The sequence below is a fragment of the Thermobia domestica genome, chromosome 13, assembly GCF_964235325.1.
Source record: "Thermobia domestica chromosome 13, izTheDome1.hap1.1, whole genome shotgun sequence".
In the NCBI taxonomy this organism is placed as follows: Eukaryota; Metazoa; Arthropoda; class Insecta; order Zygentoma; family Lepismatidae; genus Thermobia; species Thermobia domestica.
The window spans coordinates 45,383,028-45,396,187 of NC_137466.1; the positions used below are offsets into that span (position 1 = coordinate 45,383,028).

At 36.7% G+C, this 13,160-nt stretch overlaps 1 protein-coding gene across 2 annotated transcripts in view; it reads left to right on the plus strand.

Annotated features, from left to right (window-relative positions):
- The window catches only part of LOC145669186 (uncharacterized), a 446,794-nt gene that overhangs the window by 322,254 nt on the left and 111,380 nt on the right, over nt 1–13,160 (plus strand). The window contains exons 5-7 of one of the 2 annotated variants that reach the window (XM_081737511.1): nt 1,330–1,461; nt 6,890–7,309; nt 8,630–9,023. In XM_081737511.1, coding sequence (XP_081593637.1) covers nt 1,330–1,461; nt 6,890–7,309; nt 8,630–8,751 — 674 coding nt within the window. In that variant the 3' untranslated portion in view covers nt 8,752–9,023. Of the gene's footprint in view, nt 1–1,329; nt 1,462–6,889; nt 7,310–8,629; nt 9,024–13,160 lie in introns of those variants that run through there. The other variant, XM_081737512.1, reaches the window with a different exon arrangement.

Consider the following 13,160-nt stretch of genomic DNA (forward strand, 5'->3'; position numbering starts at 1 on the left):
AATGAACTAGTAGAACTAGTAAAGGCGATGATTAATCTAGGAACAAGGAGCGACGACAGAAGACAAGTTGAAAGCTAGGTAATAGTAAAATTTAGCAACAGAGGATGTTAGCTGCTTACCTGTGATTTATTGTTAATTTTTAGAATGAAGAAAATTTTTAAAACATCTGGCCAAACCTTAATTGACAAATAGGTTGAGTTTGTTCTTAAGTAATTAGAAGGACGAAGACCGATGTTTTTCTGCATGACGCAAACAGTTAGAAGTACAATGTCCTCTTGAAGAGTGTTTGAGAGTAAAATAAATGCCCATGATTACTTGGCTTCTAAGACTCAGGGCTTTCTGTTTTCCATGACTCAGGATCGAAGCTTGATTACGATTAAAGTTCCAAATAAATAGAGACTGGGAAGCTGTCTCTAAGCTTTATTGCTTCTTTAATGTAGAGATTAAACGGAATAGGCGACAATGATTATCCTTGTTTAACCATTGCTGCTTCTCTCTCTTCTACCTCAATTAAAAGATATAACAAGGCAGAATCCATATCAGTGATAGACTATTCGCAATTTTTGTTTGGTATATAGAAACAATGCTGAATCTAACATAGTGGCTTCCCTATATTCGTATACTGTCGAAACAAATGGTACTCGTATTTGGTTACTTTATATTAAGCGATTTCCTATTAAATAATAGCATGGGACCTGATCTTGCTGTCCCGATTCGCCTAATTTGTGTTCTCTTTGAAACCGGTGCTAATTTTTTTTCATAAATCAAAAATAGATTAGATCTCAACGTCGTTAATGTGGTAGTAAGAAACTTGTATAAACAAACAAAATTCATATTGTTATAAACTTAAATTGTAATGAATTCAACGTATGCTGGAACTGAGGAAAACCTTAGCCCGGATATCCAGTTATCGAACTCGAACCGGGAACCTCTCAATTGTGAAGCAATCACCTAACTGCTAGGTAACCATAGTCGCCCGAAGAAAATTTTCTAGGGGACAGGCTCAAATCCCTGGTTACTATATTACGTTTGGTATTTTTATTTGTATTAAGAAAATCTTAAGAAATTTAACACATTTTCGAGAGCCAGGAGGGTCGGGCCCCAGCCTGCTCTCCCCTTCGGGCGCCCATGTAGGTAATACTTGCTTGATTATTCGTTTTAAGATAATAATTGTCTAACGTTCTCTAGAGTAAAAATACCTCTTATGTCTGTACAGATTTATCCAAATATTAACTGCAGCGATAAATTCATATTCTTATAAAGTAAACCGTAATGAATTCAATTTCTGTGGTTAACTTTTATGAGTAATACTGTTCATTTGATTCACAGTCTATTTACCTGTTGATGCATCTGTGGGTAGTGCCTCTGTGACTTTAATGGTGATGACATCTGGTGGCAATTCTTATAATTGGCGAATCCGTTCCACTCAAATTAATTGTAAGACGGACCCAGAAGATGTAGGTAAGTACTTTACAAATATTAAAATACTTTAGTTTTCTAGTTTCTTAGTTTTCGATGTTCCTCAAGTCTTCCCTTGGAATATATAGAAATACTAATATATAGAAATACTAATATTTATACAAATAATATTTAAGACTTATTCAAACTTATGTGATAACAAGCTACGAAAGTAGTGTTAGTAGAGCGGATAGATGAAATAATTCTGTCTTTATTGAGAGAAACATACTTCTTGGTGCACATATACAAGGGCTAGATAAAATTAATTAAGTTGATTTTGACTTTAACGTACCTTTCAGCAGCAAGGCTATATGAGACGGGACCTAATGATTAACGTTGAATCCGAACCGCATGTTTGCACTTATCATTTGGTGTTTGTTTCGTATTAAAACATTATTTTTTACGACCTGCTCGGGAGAGTAATACTCCCGGAAGTACGTTTTTTCACGTGCTATCCAGCCAGCTCTTTTAAATTGGTCACAAAATTTATATCATGAGGGGTCAAGGTGGAACAAAACGAGCCCTGCGGGGCTTCTAACCCGTTCCTACTACTACTACTACCACTACTCCTACTACTCCTACTATTACTACTACTACTACTACTACTACCAGTGGCATATTTACGATTTCGGGGAGACTTTGCTAACATTATTCCTAGAAATGTGAAAGTTCTGCAAGATATTTCATTGATCTCAATATATTAAATAAAATTTCGCGGGGCTTAAGCCCGGAAGCCCCCTTAAATACGCCACTGACTACTACTTATCTACACAAAAGTAAGTAAATCACTTTTTTGAGTGTTTTTTATCCTTTTTTAATGATAAAAGTGTTATGAAAATTTAAAAAAATAAAAAAAAACTTTCCTTGTGCCGGGTTTGAAATCACGGCAAAACCAATTTCCGTTACTAGGTCGTAGAACTAGCACGTTTTTTTCTACATTTATTGAACTGTAATTACAAATACTGATGTCACATTGCAACAGACAAGTATATTACGGAAACTTACAAGATCATTTTGAGAAAATTAGCGAACACAGATGTTTCATTCAGATTGGTCATATGAAAAGTCTGATGACGAGCATATTTTAAATACGAATAATATTCCTTCACGGTACACTTCGGCGTAGAGGACATAGTATAATAGATAGTATGCCCAATAAGCCAATTAACGGCATTGAGTTTTGGATAGGGATACCACATATAGCCCGGAAAAGCAAGCATACGGAGATCAAAATAGCTAGCTGGTTTACGACAGATTACTGCAAGTAATCCACATAATGAGGTCCAGATGCGCGTCGTATCATTGCAGTCTGACACATGATGCAAAAGAGTATCCAGTCAACCGCAGTGCACACAATTAGGAGATTCGGAGCGACGAATAGTATGAAGTCATTCATTGGTAGGGTGTAAGTCATGAATAAAGCACAACCAAACACTACGAATGTCCGAAGATAAAATTTTGTGTGCACATTTCGCCAGATCATATGCCAGTCATAGGTGGGAAATATATTACAAATTCGGGGTATAGAAGGACACACAACACTGTTGATTAACGCGACATACGACATTTTAGTTGACATGGTGCAAGCCTCAGGTCACTGTGGGACATATGCTCATGCTTAAATGAGTTCCCGCACATATGAGAAAAGAGTGACTGGACCATGGAAGCATTATATAACAATAACGTTGATTTACTCACATTGATTTCTTTCACCACACCTGCACGACAGTCTGTAGACACTGTTCAATATGCGCTAACTGTTCATTCGTAGTGAAGAGAAGTGTCACATCGTTAGCATAAGCTTGAACGTTGAGAGTTTGAAAATCATGATCCACTGACGAGGGGAGAGATATTAAATGGTAGAATAGAGGTTAAAGCGCTAAACTAAATAAATACATAGATAGAGCACATCCTTGTCTTACTCCACGACCTATCGAAAAGGGAGCTGTCAGATGGCCATTTATTTGCATATGGGAAGTGGCTGAAGAGTACAGCGCATAATTCAAGTCAATAAACGAATCAGGAAACTTGTAGGCTCATAGAACAGTGTAGAGATAGACGCGGAATAAAAAGTCAAAAGCATTTTGGAAGTCCACTGATAATAAACATGCAGGTATGCGCTTGAATTTAAAATATTCAGTGATGTCACGGATCTTGTAAGAGCAAAAAATACATTCTTGGTGGGATGAATTGCTGCCTGGAAATCACTAATAATCTCGTGACAAACAAGTTTCAAGCGTTGTGCTAAAACTTTAGAGAAACGTTTCATATCAGTATTGAGTAACGTGATAGGACGGTACTTCTGTATGGTCACCGGACAGTTCTTTCATAGGAATAAGGACAATGACACCTTGATTATCAACGAAATTGCGATGCCTTAAGAGTTCATTAAGAAGGTGGCATAACTCCGCTCCAACAATATCTTAATAGGCGACATAGAATTCATAAATTATTCCATCTGGACCGGGAGTCTTGCGGTCTTTACATGTACTCAATGCTTTTCGGACTTCCGTCGGAGTAATGTCTACCATTAATTGTTGGTGTACGTCGGGAAACAGTTGGGGCATTGGCTCCGGGAAATATGTCTCTAGTGCAGTAGCATTGATTTCACCAGGACAATATAACAAAGAAAAATGTTCATACACATAAGTCTTAAGATCATTAAGATCCGTAACTTCGCCAGCATCATCCACCGTAATAGCTTCAATGTAGTTTTGTTGACTTCGCTTCTGCGATTGAATATAATGGTAAAAGGAGATGTGTTCAGATTTACAAAATGTTTCAGATGTGGAAGCCTTCTGATAGCGTTCAAGAGCCCGAAGTTGCATCCGTGTAATCTGCGCTTTAACCCTATGAATATGACTGAGATTTTGAGTGCTGCTAGGTTGAAACGAGAAATCGTTTTAGACAGCGTAGTAATATTCTAATGTCTGATGGGTCTCGCGCTTAATTTCCTTTCCGTACCATTGGAAAAAGCGTTTTATGTTGGATTTAACGTAAGAAGTCCACCATTGAAAGATAGTTAAAAAAAGTAACGTTGTTGATATACCCAAAACTGCCAACGTTGACGAAAATCATTCCTAATCGTAGCTGGATGGAGAAGTTGAGCATTTGATTTTCAGTAATTTCTACCATGCGTATGCGAAATACCTGTCGGAATTTTAAGAACACAATAAACTGCTGCATGGTCACTAAACGAAACTGGACGTATGTCCGTTTCAACTATATTTGAACACTGAGAAGACGTTATGTACCACCTATCTAACCTGGACATCATATGACTATTCTTAAAAGTAAATTTAGGGACCGTTCAATGTTGCCACCACACATCTCTAAGCCGCAACTGTTGGATAAGGCGGATAAAAGTGACACTAGGGTGGAAGATGCCAGTGATATATATGGCATAAGAAAATGAAGAAACGTAAACGGTGCTGACAAGAAGCTATACACAGTAACTTACTAAGCAGTAGGTTCTGTATCACCACCCTTCTCACGAGACTCGACTGTAGCAGAGAAGTTGTTACAAACCATGTCAGAGTCAAGGTCACCACCGCCGCTAAGTGTTTTCGGGTCACTCACACTATCTTGGATTACTTGGCTAACACTGTTTGTTTTATTTGAGAGCACTTTTCGTTTTTTAATGTAAGATCGCCGTAGTTGATTTCCATGAGCACTAGTAAAGGACAAAGCAGATTCAGGTGCAGTTTCAGTAGTTGTGGCTAATTTCTTAGTAAGCTGAACATGAGAGGTAGACAATGGTACATCATCCTGCGATGTTGCCAGATTGGGCGGGGGAGTAGGTAGCACTGAGTTGGTCGAGGGCTACTAATCGGGTCAACACTATCTTGTAAGGCCGTAGTAATGGCTCAGGTTAAGTTATGACATCATTTCATAATGTAGGAAATTCTGTAGGATCATGCACCAAGGAAGGAGGCTCGAGAAATATCACGGACACTCGCGGAAACATTGGGCTGTAAAGAAGGAGACAGTGAGTTTACCGAGTATTGCCGGGTTTTCGGGAGATTACCAGTGGATAAAGCTGTCATACGAAGGTCTTCCTGTTTCTGATGAGGACGAGGTAACTGACGAGGTGGGACCTTGCATTGGGAAACTAGATGATCCGTACTTAAACATTGAAAACAAGTATGAAGCTGTCTAGGATACACAATTAAAGTCTTATAACCCATAAATTGGAGTTTAGAGGGTATATGTTTCCCCAATTCTATATAAACGGCGCGAACACTATTCAACTCAGGGTATTTTAAGTGAGTGTCCCACTTTTCATGTACTATTTGCTTAATCTCACCATATTCACGCAAGGTGTCACGTACTATATCATCACTAAGTTCACACAGTAATTCAAAAATACGGACTCTAGTATTGTTAGTAGTAGCATCCAAAATATTCACCACAGAGGGAACACCAGTCGAATGACGGAAGGGAACAGAGTCTGGCAAAGTACGTAAAGCTTATTCAAAATTCAGAGTTGTACCCAGTTTAACATATACACAGAAGTCTTCGTTGTGTGATTGAATTGCAATCACTTTGTTCATCAGATCGGAAAAATGTTCACTGAACCATATGTGTATTGCAGACTTTTACGGCCGCAATTGTCTGAAATTTCTGTCAAACTTAAATTTTAACGTGTTTTGTCGAATGGTATTCATGACGTCGTACTACTTGACATAATTTCCAGTAATACTCCGTACCACTCCGTACCGCTACACAGTCCTAAGCACAAGACAAAAAAGAAATAGACTAAAGAAAAAACAAATGAAACTCAGGATATGCTTGCACGGAGCGCGCAAAATCACCTCCACACACCATGAGAACTCACGGTGAACTGACCAGGAGGGCCGACGACAACAAGCGCTTGATTTTTGTTGTATGTATGCTACGCGACAAGACACGAATAACGCCAACTAATCAGAATCGTAAGTACTTCTGGGAGTATTACTCTTCCGAGCTAGTCCTTTTCTTCTGGATGACTTCTGAATTTGGCGTATAAGAAAATTCATATCATTCGAAGTAAAAGGTAATTTTTTCGTCCCTAGAAATGAACAAAAAGCCTGAATCGATATTCTCCCGACCACTTTGGAATTCTTACTAAATTTCATCTGACGCCAGTTAAATTATACATATTAAACGTATCATAAGTAAGATTTTAAAGAAAATATACTTCCAGAATTACTTTCAATTGATATGTTCCCAGAAGGGAATTGTTTCGAAGGTACACATCCGAATAGCTTGTAAATGTTGGTATATGACTCCAGCCTGAGTCTAAAACCTTCTTATTTACATTATATATTAAGTAATTTTAATCTTCTATGTTTAGTTATTATAATTTTTAAAATTTTCAAAATTCAAAGATTTATTTTCTTTCCCTTCCCTTCAAATCATATTCAGTTACTTTAAATTTTCTATATTTTAGCTCCAGTTGGTTGCTTGCAGTATTATAAGGATCTTAGTGGAACTATCGAGAGTTTTAATTATAACAACGGAGATGGGCAGTATCAATCCAATTTGGATTACGCGATTTGTATTCGGCGCTCACTGAACACATGTATGATGGAATTCCAGCAGTCTCCAGGATCAATATTCTCAGTAGCTTCCAGTGCAGATGATGCCGATGGATTCGGACGAGCGGGGACTGCTTTCTGTGATCTCAGCAGCCATGACTATCTTTATATCCCTGGAGGAATTGGTTTTCACGGAACTCCCACTGCAGAGAAATTCTGCGGTAAAAGCCTCTCAGGAGAAGCAGTTGTAGCAGCTGCCAAAATGCTTGGAGGGCCAGCAGTTGAACATCGAGAAGACAGAGGATACAACGCGACTTCCTCACCTGTAAGAAGTAAGTTCTAGATGCTGAATACTCTGTAGTAGTGACTGGTCTTAGCTATTAGCATACTGTAGATTAAGAAACTATCAGATATAACCTTCGTATTATATAAATGTCTTCCCGGTTTTAGCCACGTTTTCAAATAGTTTGTCTACTGAAGTAAAGATGTACCAGTGTCTTATTTATTTAAATATTGGTACCCCATCCTAATGTCACAGACGAAGTATTTGAAAATGTGGCTAAAACCATGGATATATTTACAACCATTGTCAAAAGTCTGAGCACATGATTGACTTTTTAGAATTTTCCAAATAAAAGACACTGTCCATAGAACGTTTATTGGTCTCATTTTCTAAATTAAGATATTGTTTTTTTTTTAACTAAACAACATTGTTCATATAAGGTTACAAAAATTCATGGTCTTGTCGACATCCAGACAAATTTACATTAAGAAAAGTTGCTTGGCAGTAAACAGATAACTAATAAACAGGCAAATAACATCATTTCAAGCAGAAAACATTCCAGAAGATACTTCTGGGCCAAATAGTAAAATAAAATAACGACTGGAACAATGAACAATGGAAGAGAGCGCTCTGGACCAACGAATTTAAATTCCAACTTTTCGCATTCTAATGCTGTTTGACCCACAGACATGCTCAAAATGTTTGCTTACTATACTGTTGTGTAAATATAATTTTGATTACTTTAATCATTTTGAAATTCTTTCTGTGTCAGTATATCTTTGCATAGCTATCTTACATGATTCTAGATCATTCTTACCTCTGTCTCTCCTGTGTTTCTGGGTGTCGGCCCGTAAAATTTTGGATTTCTCACTTTTCTTCACTCCTCTATCGATTGCGCATTGCTTGATTGGGCAATGCTACTATCAATATAAGATGTTACCTTGTGAGCCATCGCGGCCCCAGCCTATGAATTGCCTGACAACATTTACATGAGTAGCAGTACTGATGTATGTTATTCTTATGTGCTAGGAACTTAGTGCAATAATGCGTTTTTCGTTACTTTTTAAGTGCAATAACATAACTTAACGTAACACCACGTTCGTACAAAAATCTCAAACAAGTTCCTACCTCTCCACTGTCTAGTTCATAGCGCGTGCGCCTTTGGTGATGTTGATCCCGAGTTCGATTCTCGATGGAAGAGCGCAATGAATACATTATATTGATTCAGATTCCGCCTGAATCTGTAGGTTCACGTCCCATATAGCCTCGGTGTGCTGAAACCATACACTAACTGTAAACAAATAACAAAGAAACTCAATTATTCTTCATTGTTGCAGGATATTTTTTTATTTATTATTTCCAATTACAGGTTATGCCTCTGGTCCGATCGTTTTGAGATTTCACAGCGATGACGTCACAAATCCTGAAGTGGAGAAAGGATTCAGAATACAATATATGCAAATGGGCACTGGCTGCATTCGATTCTTTTGATCCTTTATTTACATGTTTTAGACATTTTTATTTATTTTATTTATTAATGAGTGACAAAAACAAAACAAAAAAATAACGCCGTTTGGAACCGATGCAATAGGACGTGCACGATATCGTGCTGCCAGAACCCTTCATGGGTAACAACAATACAGTTTGGTTACTGTACTGATCTCAACGTGTATAGTCAGTCTATTTGTCAGAAATTTATGAATACACCAATAAGAATATGGTTGTTATTTTTATTTTTATAAGAAGGAATAAATGCATCTATAAAAAGCAAATGCTCGTGTTTCTCAATTAATATTATTACACTAATTTTGTTAGTTATCTATTTTTATGCATCCTTGAAGACGTAGATACAAAGTGCTCTGATAGAAATTCTCTTAAACTTTGATTCGACAGAAACGATTACATAAACCCGTGAAGACTACGGATAGTTTTTTTCTTTAAAAAAAACGTGTATATGCTACAATTAACAAATTAACAAAAACTGTAAAAATGCATGTATTGGATCTGGTATATATATATATATATATATATATATATATATATATATATATATATATATATATATATATATATATATATATATAATACGCTAAAAGGATATTATCAGAAGAGCAGTAAATGAAATCGTGTAAGAATTGAAGTGTTGTGATCATAAAAATATACAGATAGTCATCAAAATAATGGAAAACTTATCTACTGCAACATAATCTTTAACAGTTTGCAACACTGAACATTCGTACATTGCAGACTTGTTTGTCTTGTTTGTGTTGTCATACTGAGTAATATGCAACGTGTATAGTATGGATTTGTGTGTGCAATAGGCCAGGCCTTGATGGCAGGGTCGAATTAACATTTATGCCCTAGACTATATTCCTAGACTTTATGGCAGAGACATTATTTCCGGAAAAGCTCCTCTCCTCAAAAAATAATGTTATGCATTTTCCGAATCTGAGATGAGTTATTGGCCTTTCTGTTTTAATACATTAAGAAAACTGTACCTTCTGATTGAGAATTTATACTTTATTCCAATTATTATTTAATTTTATTCTGATTAATAATATAAGGTCAGAGTTAACGAGTGTCCTGAAGAAGAAAAATAATTGAAGAAATGTACAGAATAAAAAGTAATTGCTTTATTAAATGTTTCGGGAAAAAAAACTAAGCAGTTGCGATTCGTGTGTTTGTAAAGAACAGGTCGAAAGAATGTACTTCTTTTTAATTATATCTTAAACATCGAGAATATACTTTTTTATTGTAATAACATAGATACATTTTAAAGCTACTTAATGAAGTGATATAACATTTATTTCATAACCAAAAGTTTTCTTAAAGGTAAGATATTATGCTTGATTGTTTATTATAAGTATTGAGTTGACCTTGTACGAGTAGCCAAATTGGAAACAAATTACTATTGGTATAGTCGTATGCTTATATATATCTTGTTTCAATATGGTAGAACTTGTTTGTAAATGTTTACTGCTGGTAAACCTGTAAGGATTTTGCCTTTCATCCAAAAGACTACCTCTGGTGCATGGGGTCCCGGGTTCAAACCCTGCTCCCTGCAAGTGAACATTGTGGTGGACAAACACCGTGTGCGTGGCTTTAATCGGGGTTCTCCCGTTTCCTGCCACTTTCTTCATTTCACCACTTCATTCATTGCTCATCATCACTATCTCCTATCTCCTTTAGCCTAGTCGGCATAACCGTGGGACGTAAAAATCAAAATTTTCATTTCATTTTTTTCGAGTCCGAATCGGACGAAATTTCGTATAGATACTAATTTGAGATCGGTGAATAACGTGGAAATAGTCATTCGATTCGCTTTTGAATACTTTACTAGGTATACAGGGTGATGCAAACGTAAAATAATATAGAAGCATTCTGTAATTCACCGGTAGAATATAGAACGATGAAAGTCCACACGTGGATACCAAAATGAATATGCGGAATCTCATGACGATAATGAGGAACGCAGTAGCGTCGCAGGGAAATCTCCCGTTGAGTAAAGGGGGTTCCACATGAAAATGAAAAGAGAAACACTGTTCGATGTTGAAACCTTGAAAGAAGAACGTGTCTTTGAGAACACATGTCCCTAAAATCGCACCGTTTACCAATTGCAGTAGCACCTTGAAAGGTCAACATTAGAATGGAAACTGGGTTCCAGCGACTGTAAAGTAAACAGTAATAGACAAAATTTGGCAAAAGATACAGCTCAACTCACATGTTCGCTTGTGGCACGCCGCGCACTACTTGTCAATGTTGCTTCCTGAGTATGTCAGACTGTCATTCTGCCTACACAATTCAAATATAGCAAGTCCCTCTCTTACCCACGAACAGCAGATTCATACGACAGGCTAATCCAAGTACATTCGAAATCACCGTTGGAGATGCGTACGCTGATCACGTGATGCACAAATGAAACCTTAATCCCCGCCGATGAAGTCATAACGGATGATATACGAAGGATCAACATCCCTGGTTACAATTTCTTGCTGGACTCGGATTACATAGTTGCCAATGTTGCATCCTGTTTGCATCACCCTGTATATCTCGTAAAATACGCAAAAGCGAATCGAATGACTATTCCTACGTTATTCATCGACCTCAAATTACTACTTATACGAAATTTCGTCCAATTCGGACTCGGATTACATAGTTGTCTTATGTTGAATTCTGTTTTGCATCACCCTGTATATCTCATAAAGCACGCAAAAGCGAATCGAATTACTATTTCCACGTTATTCACCGACCTCAAGTTAGTATCTATACGAAATTTCGTCCAATTCGGACGTGTGAGGTTGGCACCATTTCCTTGCAAGACAAACAGAGTTTATTAAAGACGCAAATCAAAATAACAAGTGAAAAATCAAACAACAATAATAAATGCCATTTCATAATCTGCATCTCCTTTAGCCTAGAGTGCTCACCTCTGGTGCTTGGGATCCCTTGTTCGATTCCAGCTTATGTCAAGTGAACTTTGTGGAGGACAAGTACCGTGTGCGTGAGTTTTCTCCGGATTCCTTACATTTTTACCATTCCACCATTTCCTTCATTTGTCTTAAAAGTGAAGTTCTTCATGAAGTGATCTGATGTAAGTTAGCATAGGCATGGGACGTTAAACTGTGTCTCTGTTTGTTCAGTCAAATAGATTTTTTTCATTTTAAGCATAAATCAAAAAGAGTGTAACTGATCGTCTCATATAGCTTGTAAAACGAACTTTTAAGTGCACCGTCTCATATAGCCTTAATGCTGAAAACAAAAATTAGAATTTCAGTTCGCAAAGAATATTGCATAACAAACAGAATAACAACAAGTATAACACTTTCGTTTTCCACCTAACAATAAGTAATAGAATCAGATTTCTTTTTCTAGGTATACCAATTGAGAAGATAAGATTCACATTTGTTGAAATAAAACAACAAACTTCAACAATCAACTACAACTAATTCACTATTTTAAATTCTTTATTATTATTATTATTATTATTATTATTATTATTATTATTATTATTATTATTATTATTATTATTATTATTATTATTATTATTATTATTATTATTATTATTATTTTACTATATACACTATATACCAAAGATGTTATAAAATTGAGGATCTATCCTTACAATAAAATCGTGAAGGCATACGTCACAGTTTCACCACCCCCAATCTGCCCACTCCACCCAATAAGATCGCAATGTTTCGAGCCAACAATCATGGCGGAAACGAGAGTAGCCAATCAAACGTGCCGGTGTAACGGTTCAGTTTTTCCCCCTTAAATTTTTACCCTCGGTAATACTGTCCCGAGAAATTTTTACCCCCCTGCCAAATTATTCATACTAGCGTACATAGGTAAAAGTTTACTACATATATGACACCTACATTCCAAATAAAACCAACAACAAAATTTCACCTCTCCCAATACTTCCAACAACGAGAAACACAAGGAGGGTAAAACTGTCCCGGGAATTTCTTATCCACCTGCCATATTATTCAAACTAGCGTACATAGGTAAACGTTTACTACATATATGACACCTACATCCCTCACTAAAACCAACAACAAAATTTCACCTCCCCCAATACTTCCAACAATGAGAAATAAAAGGGGGCTAAAACTGTCCCGGGAATTTTTTACCCCCTGCCATATTATTCATACTAGCGTACATAGGTAAAAGTTTACTACATATATGACACGTACATGCTCCAATAAAACCAACCACAAAATTTCACCTCCCCAATACTTCCAACAATGAGAAACACAAGGGGGGGTAAAACTGTCCCGGGAATTTTTTTACCCCTGCCATATTATTCACACTAGAGTACTAGGTAAAAGTTTACTACATATATGACACTTACATCCCTCACTAAAACCAACAACAAAATTTCACCTCCCCCAACAATT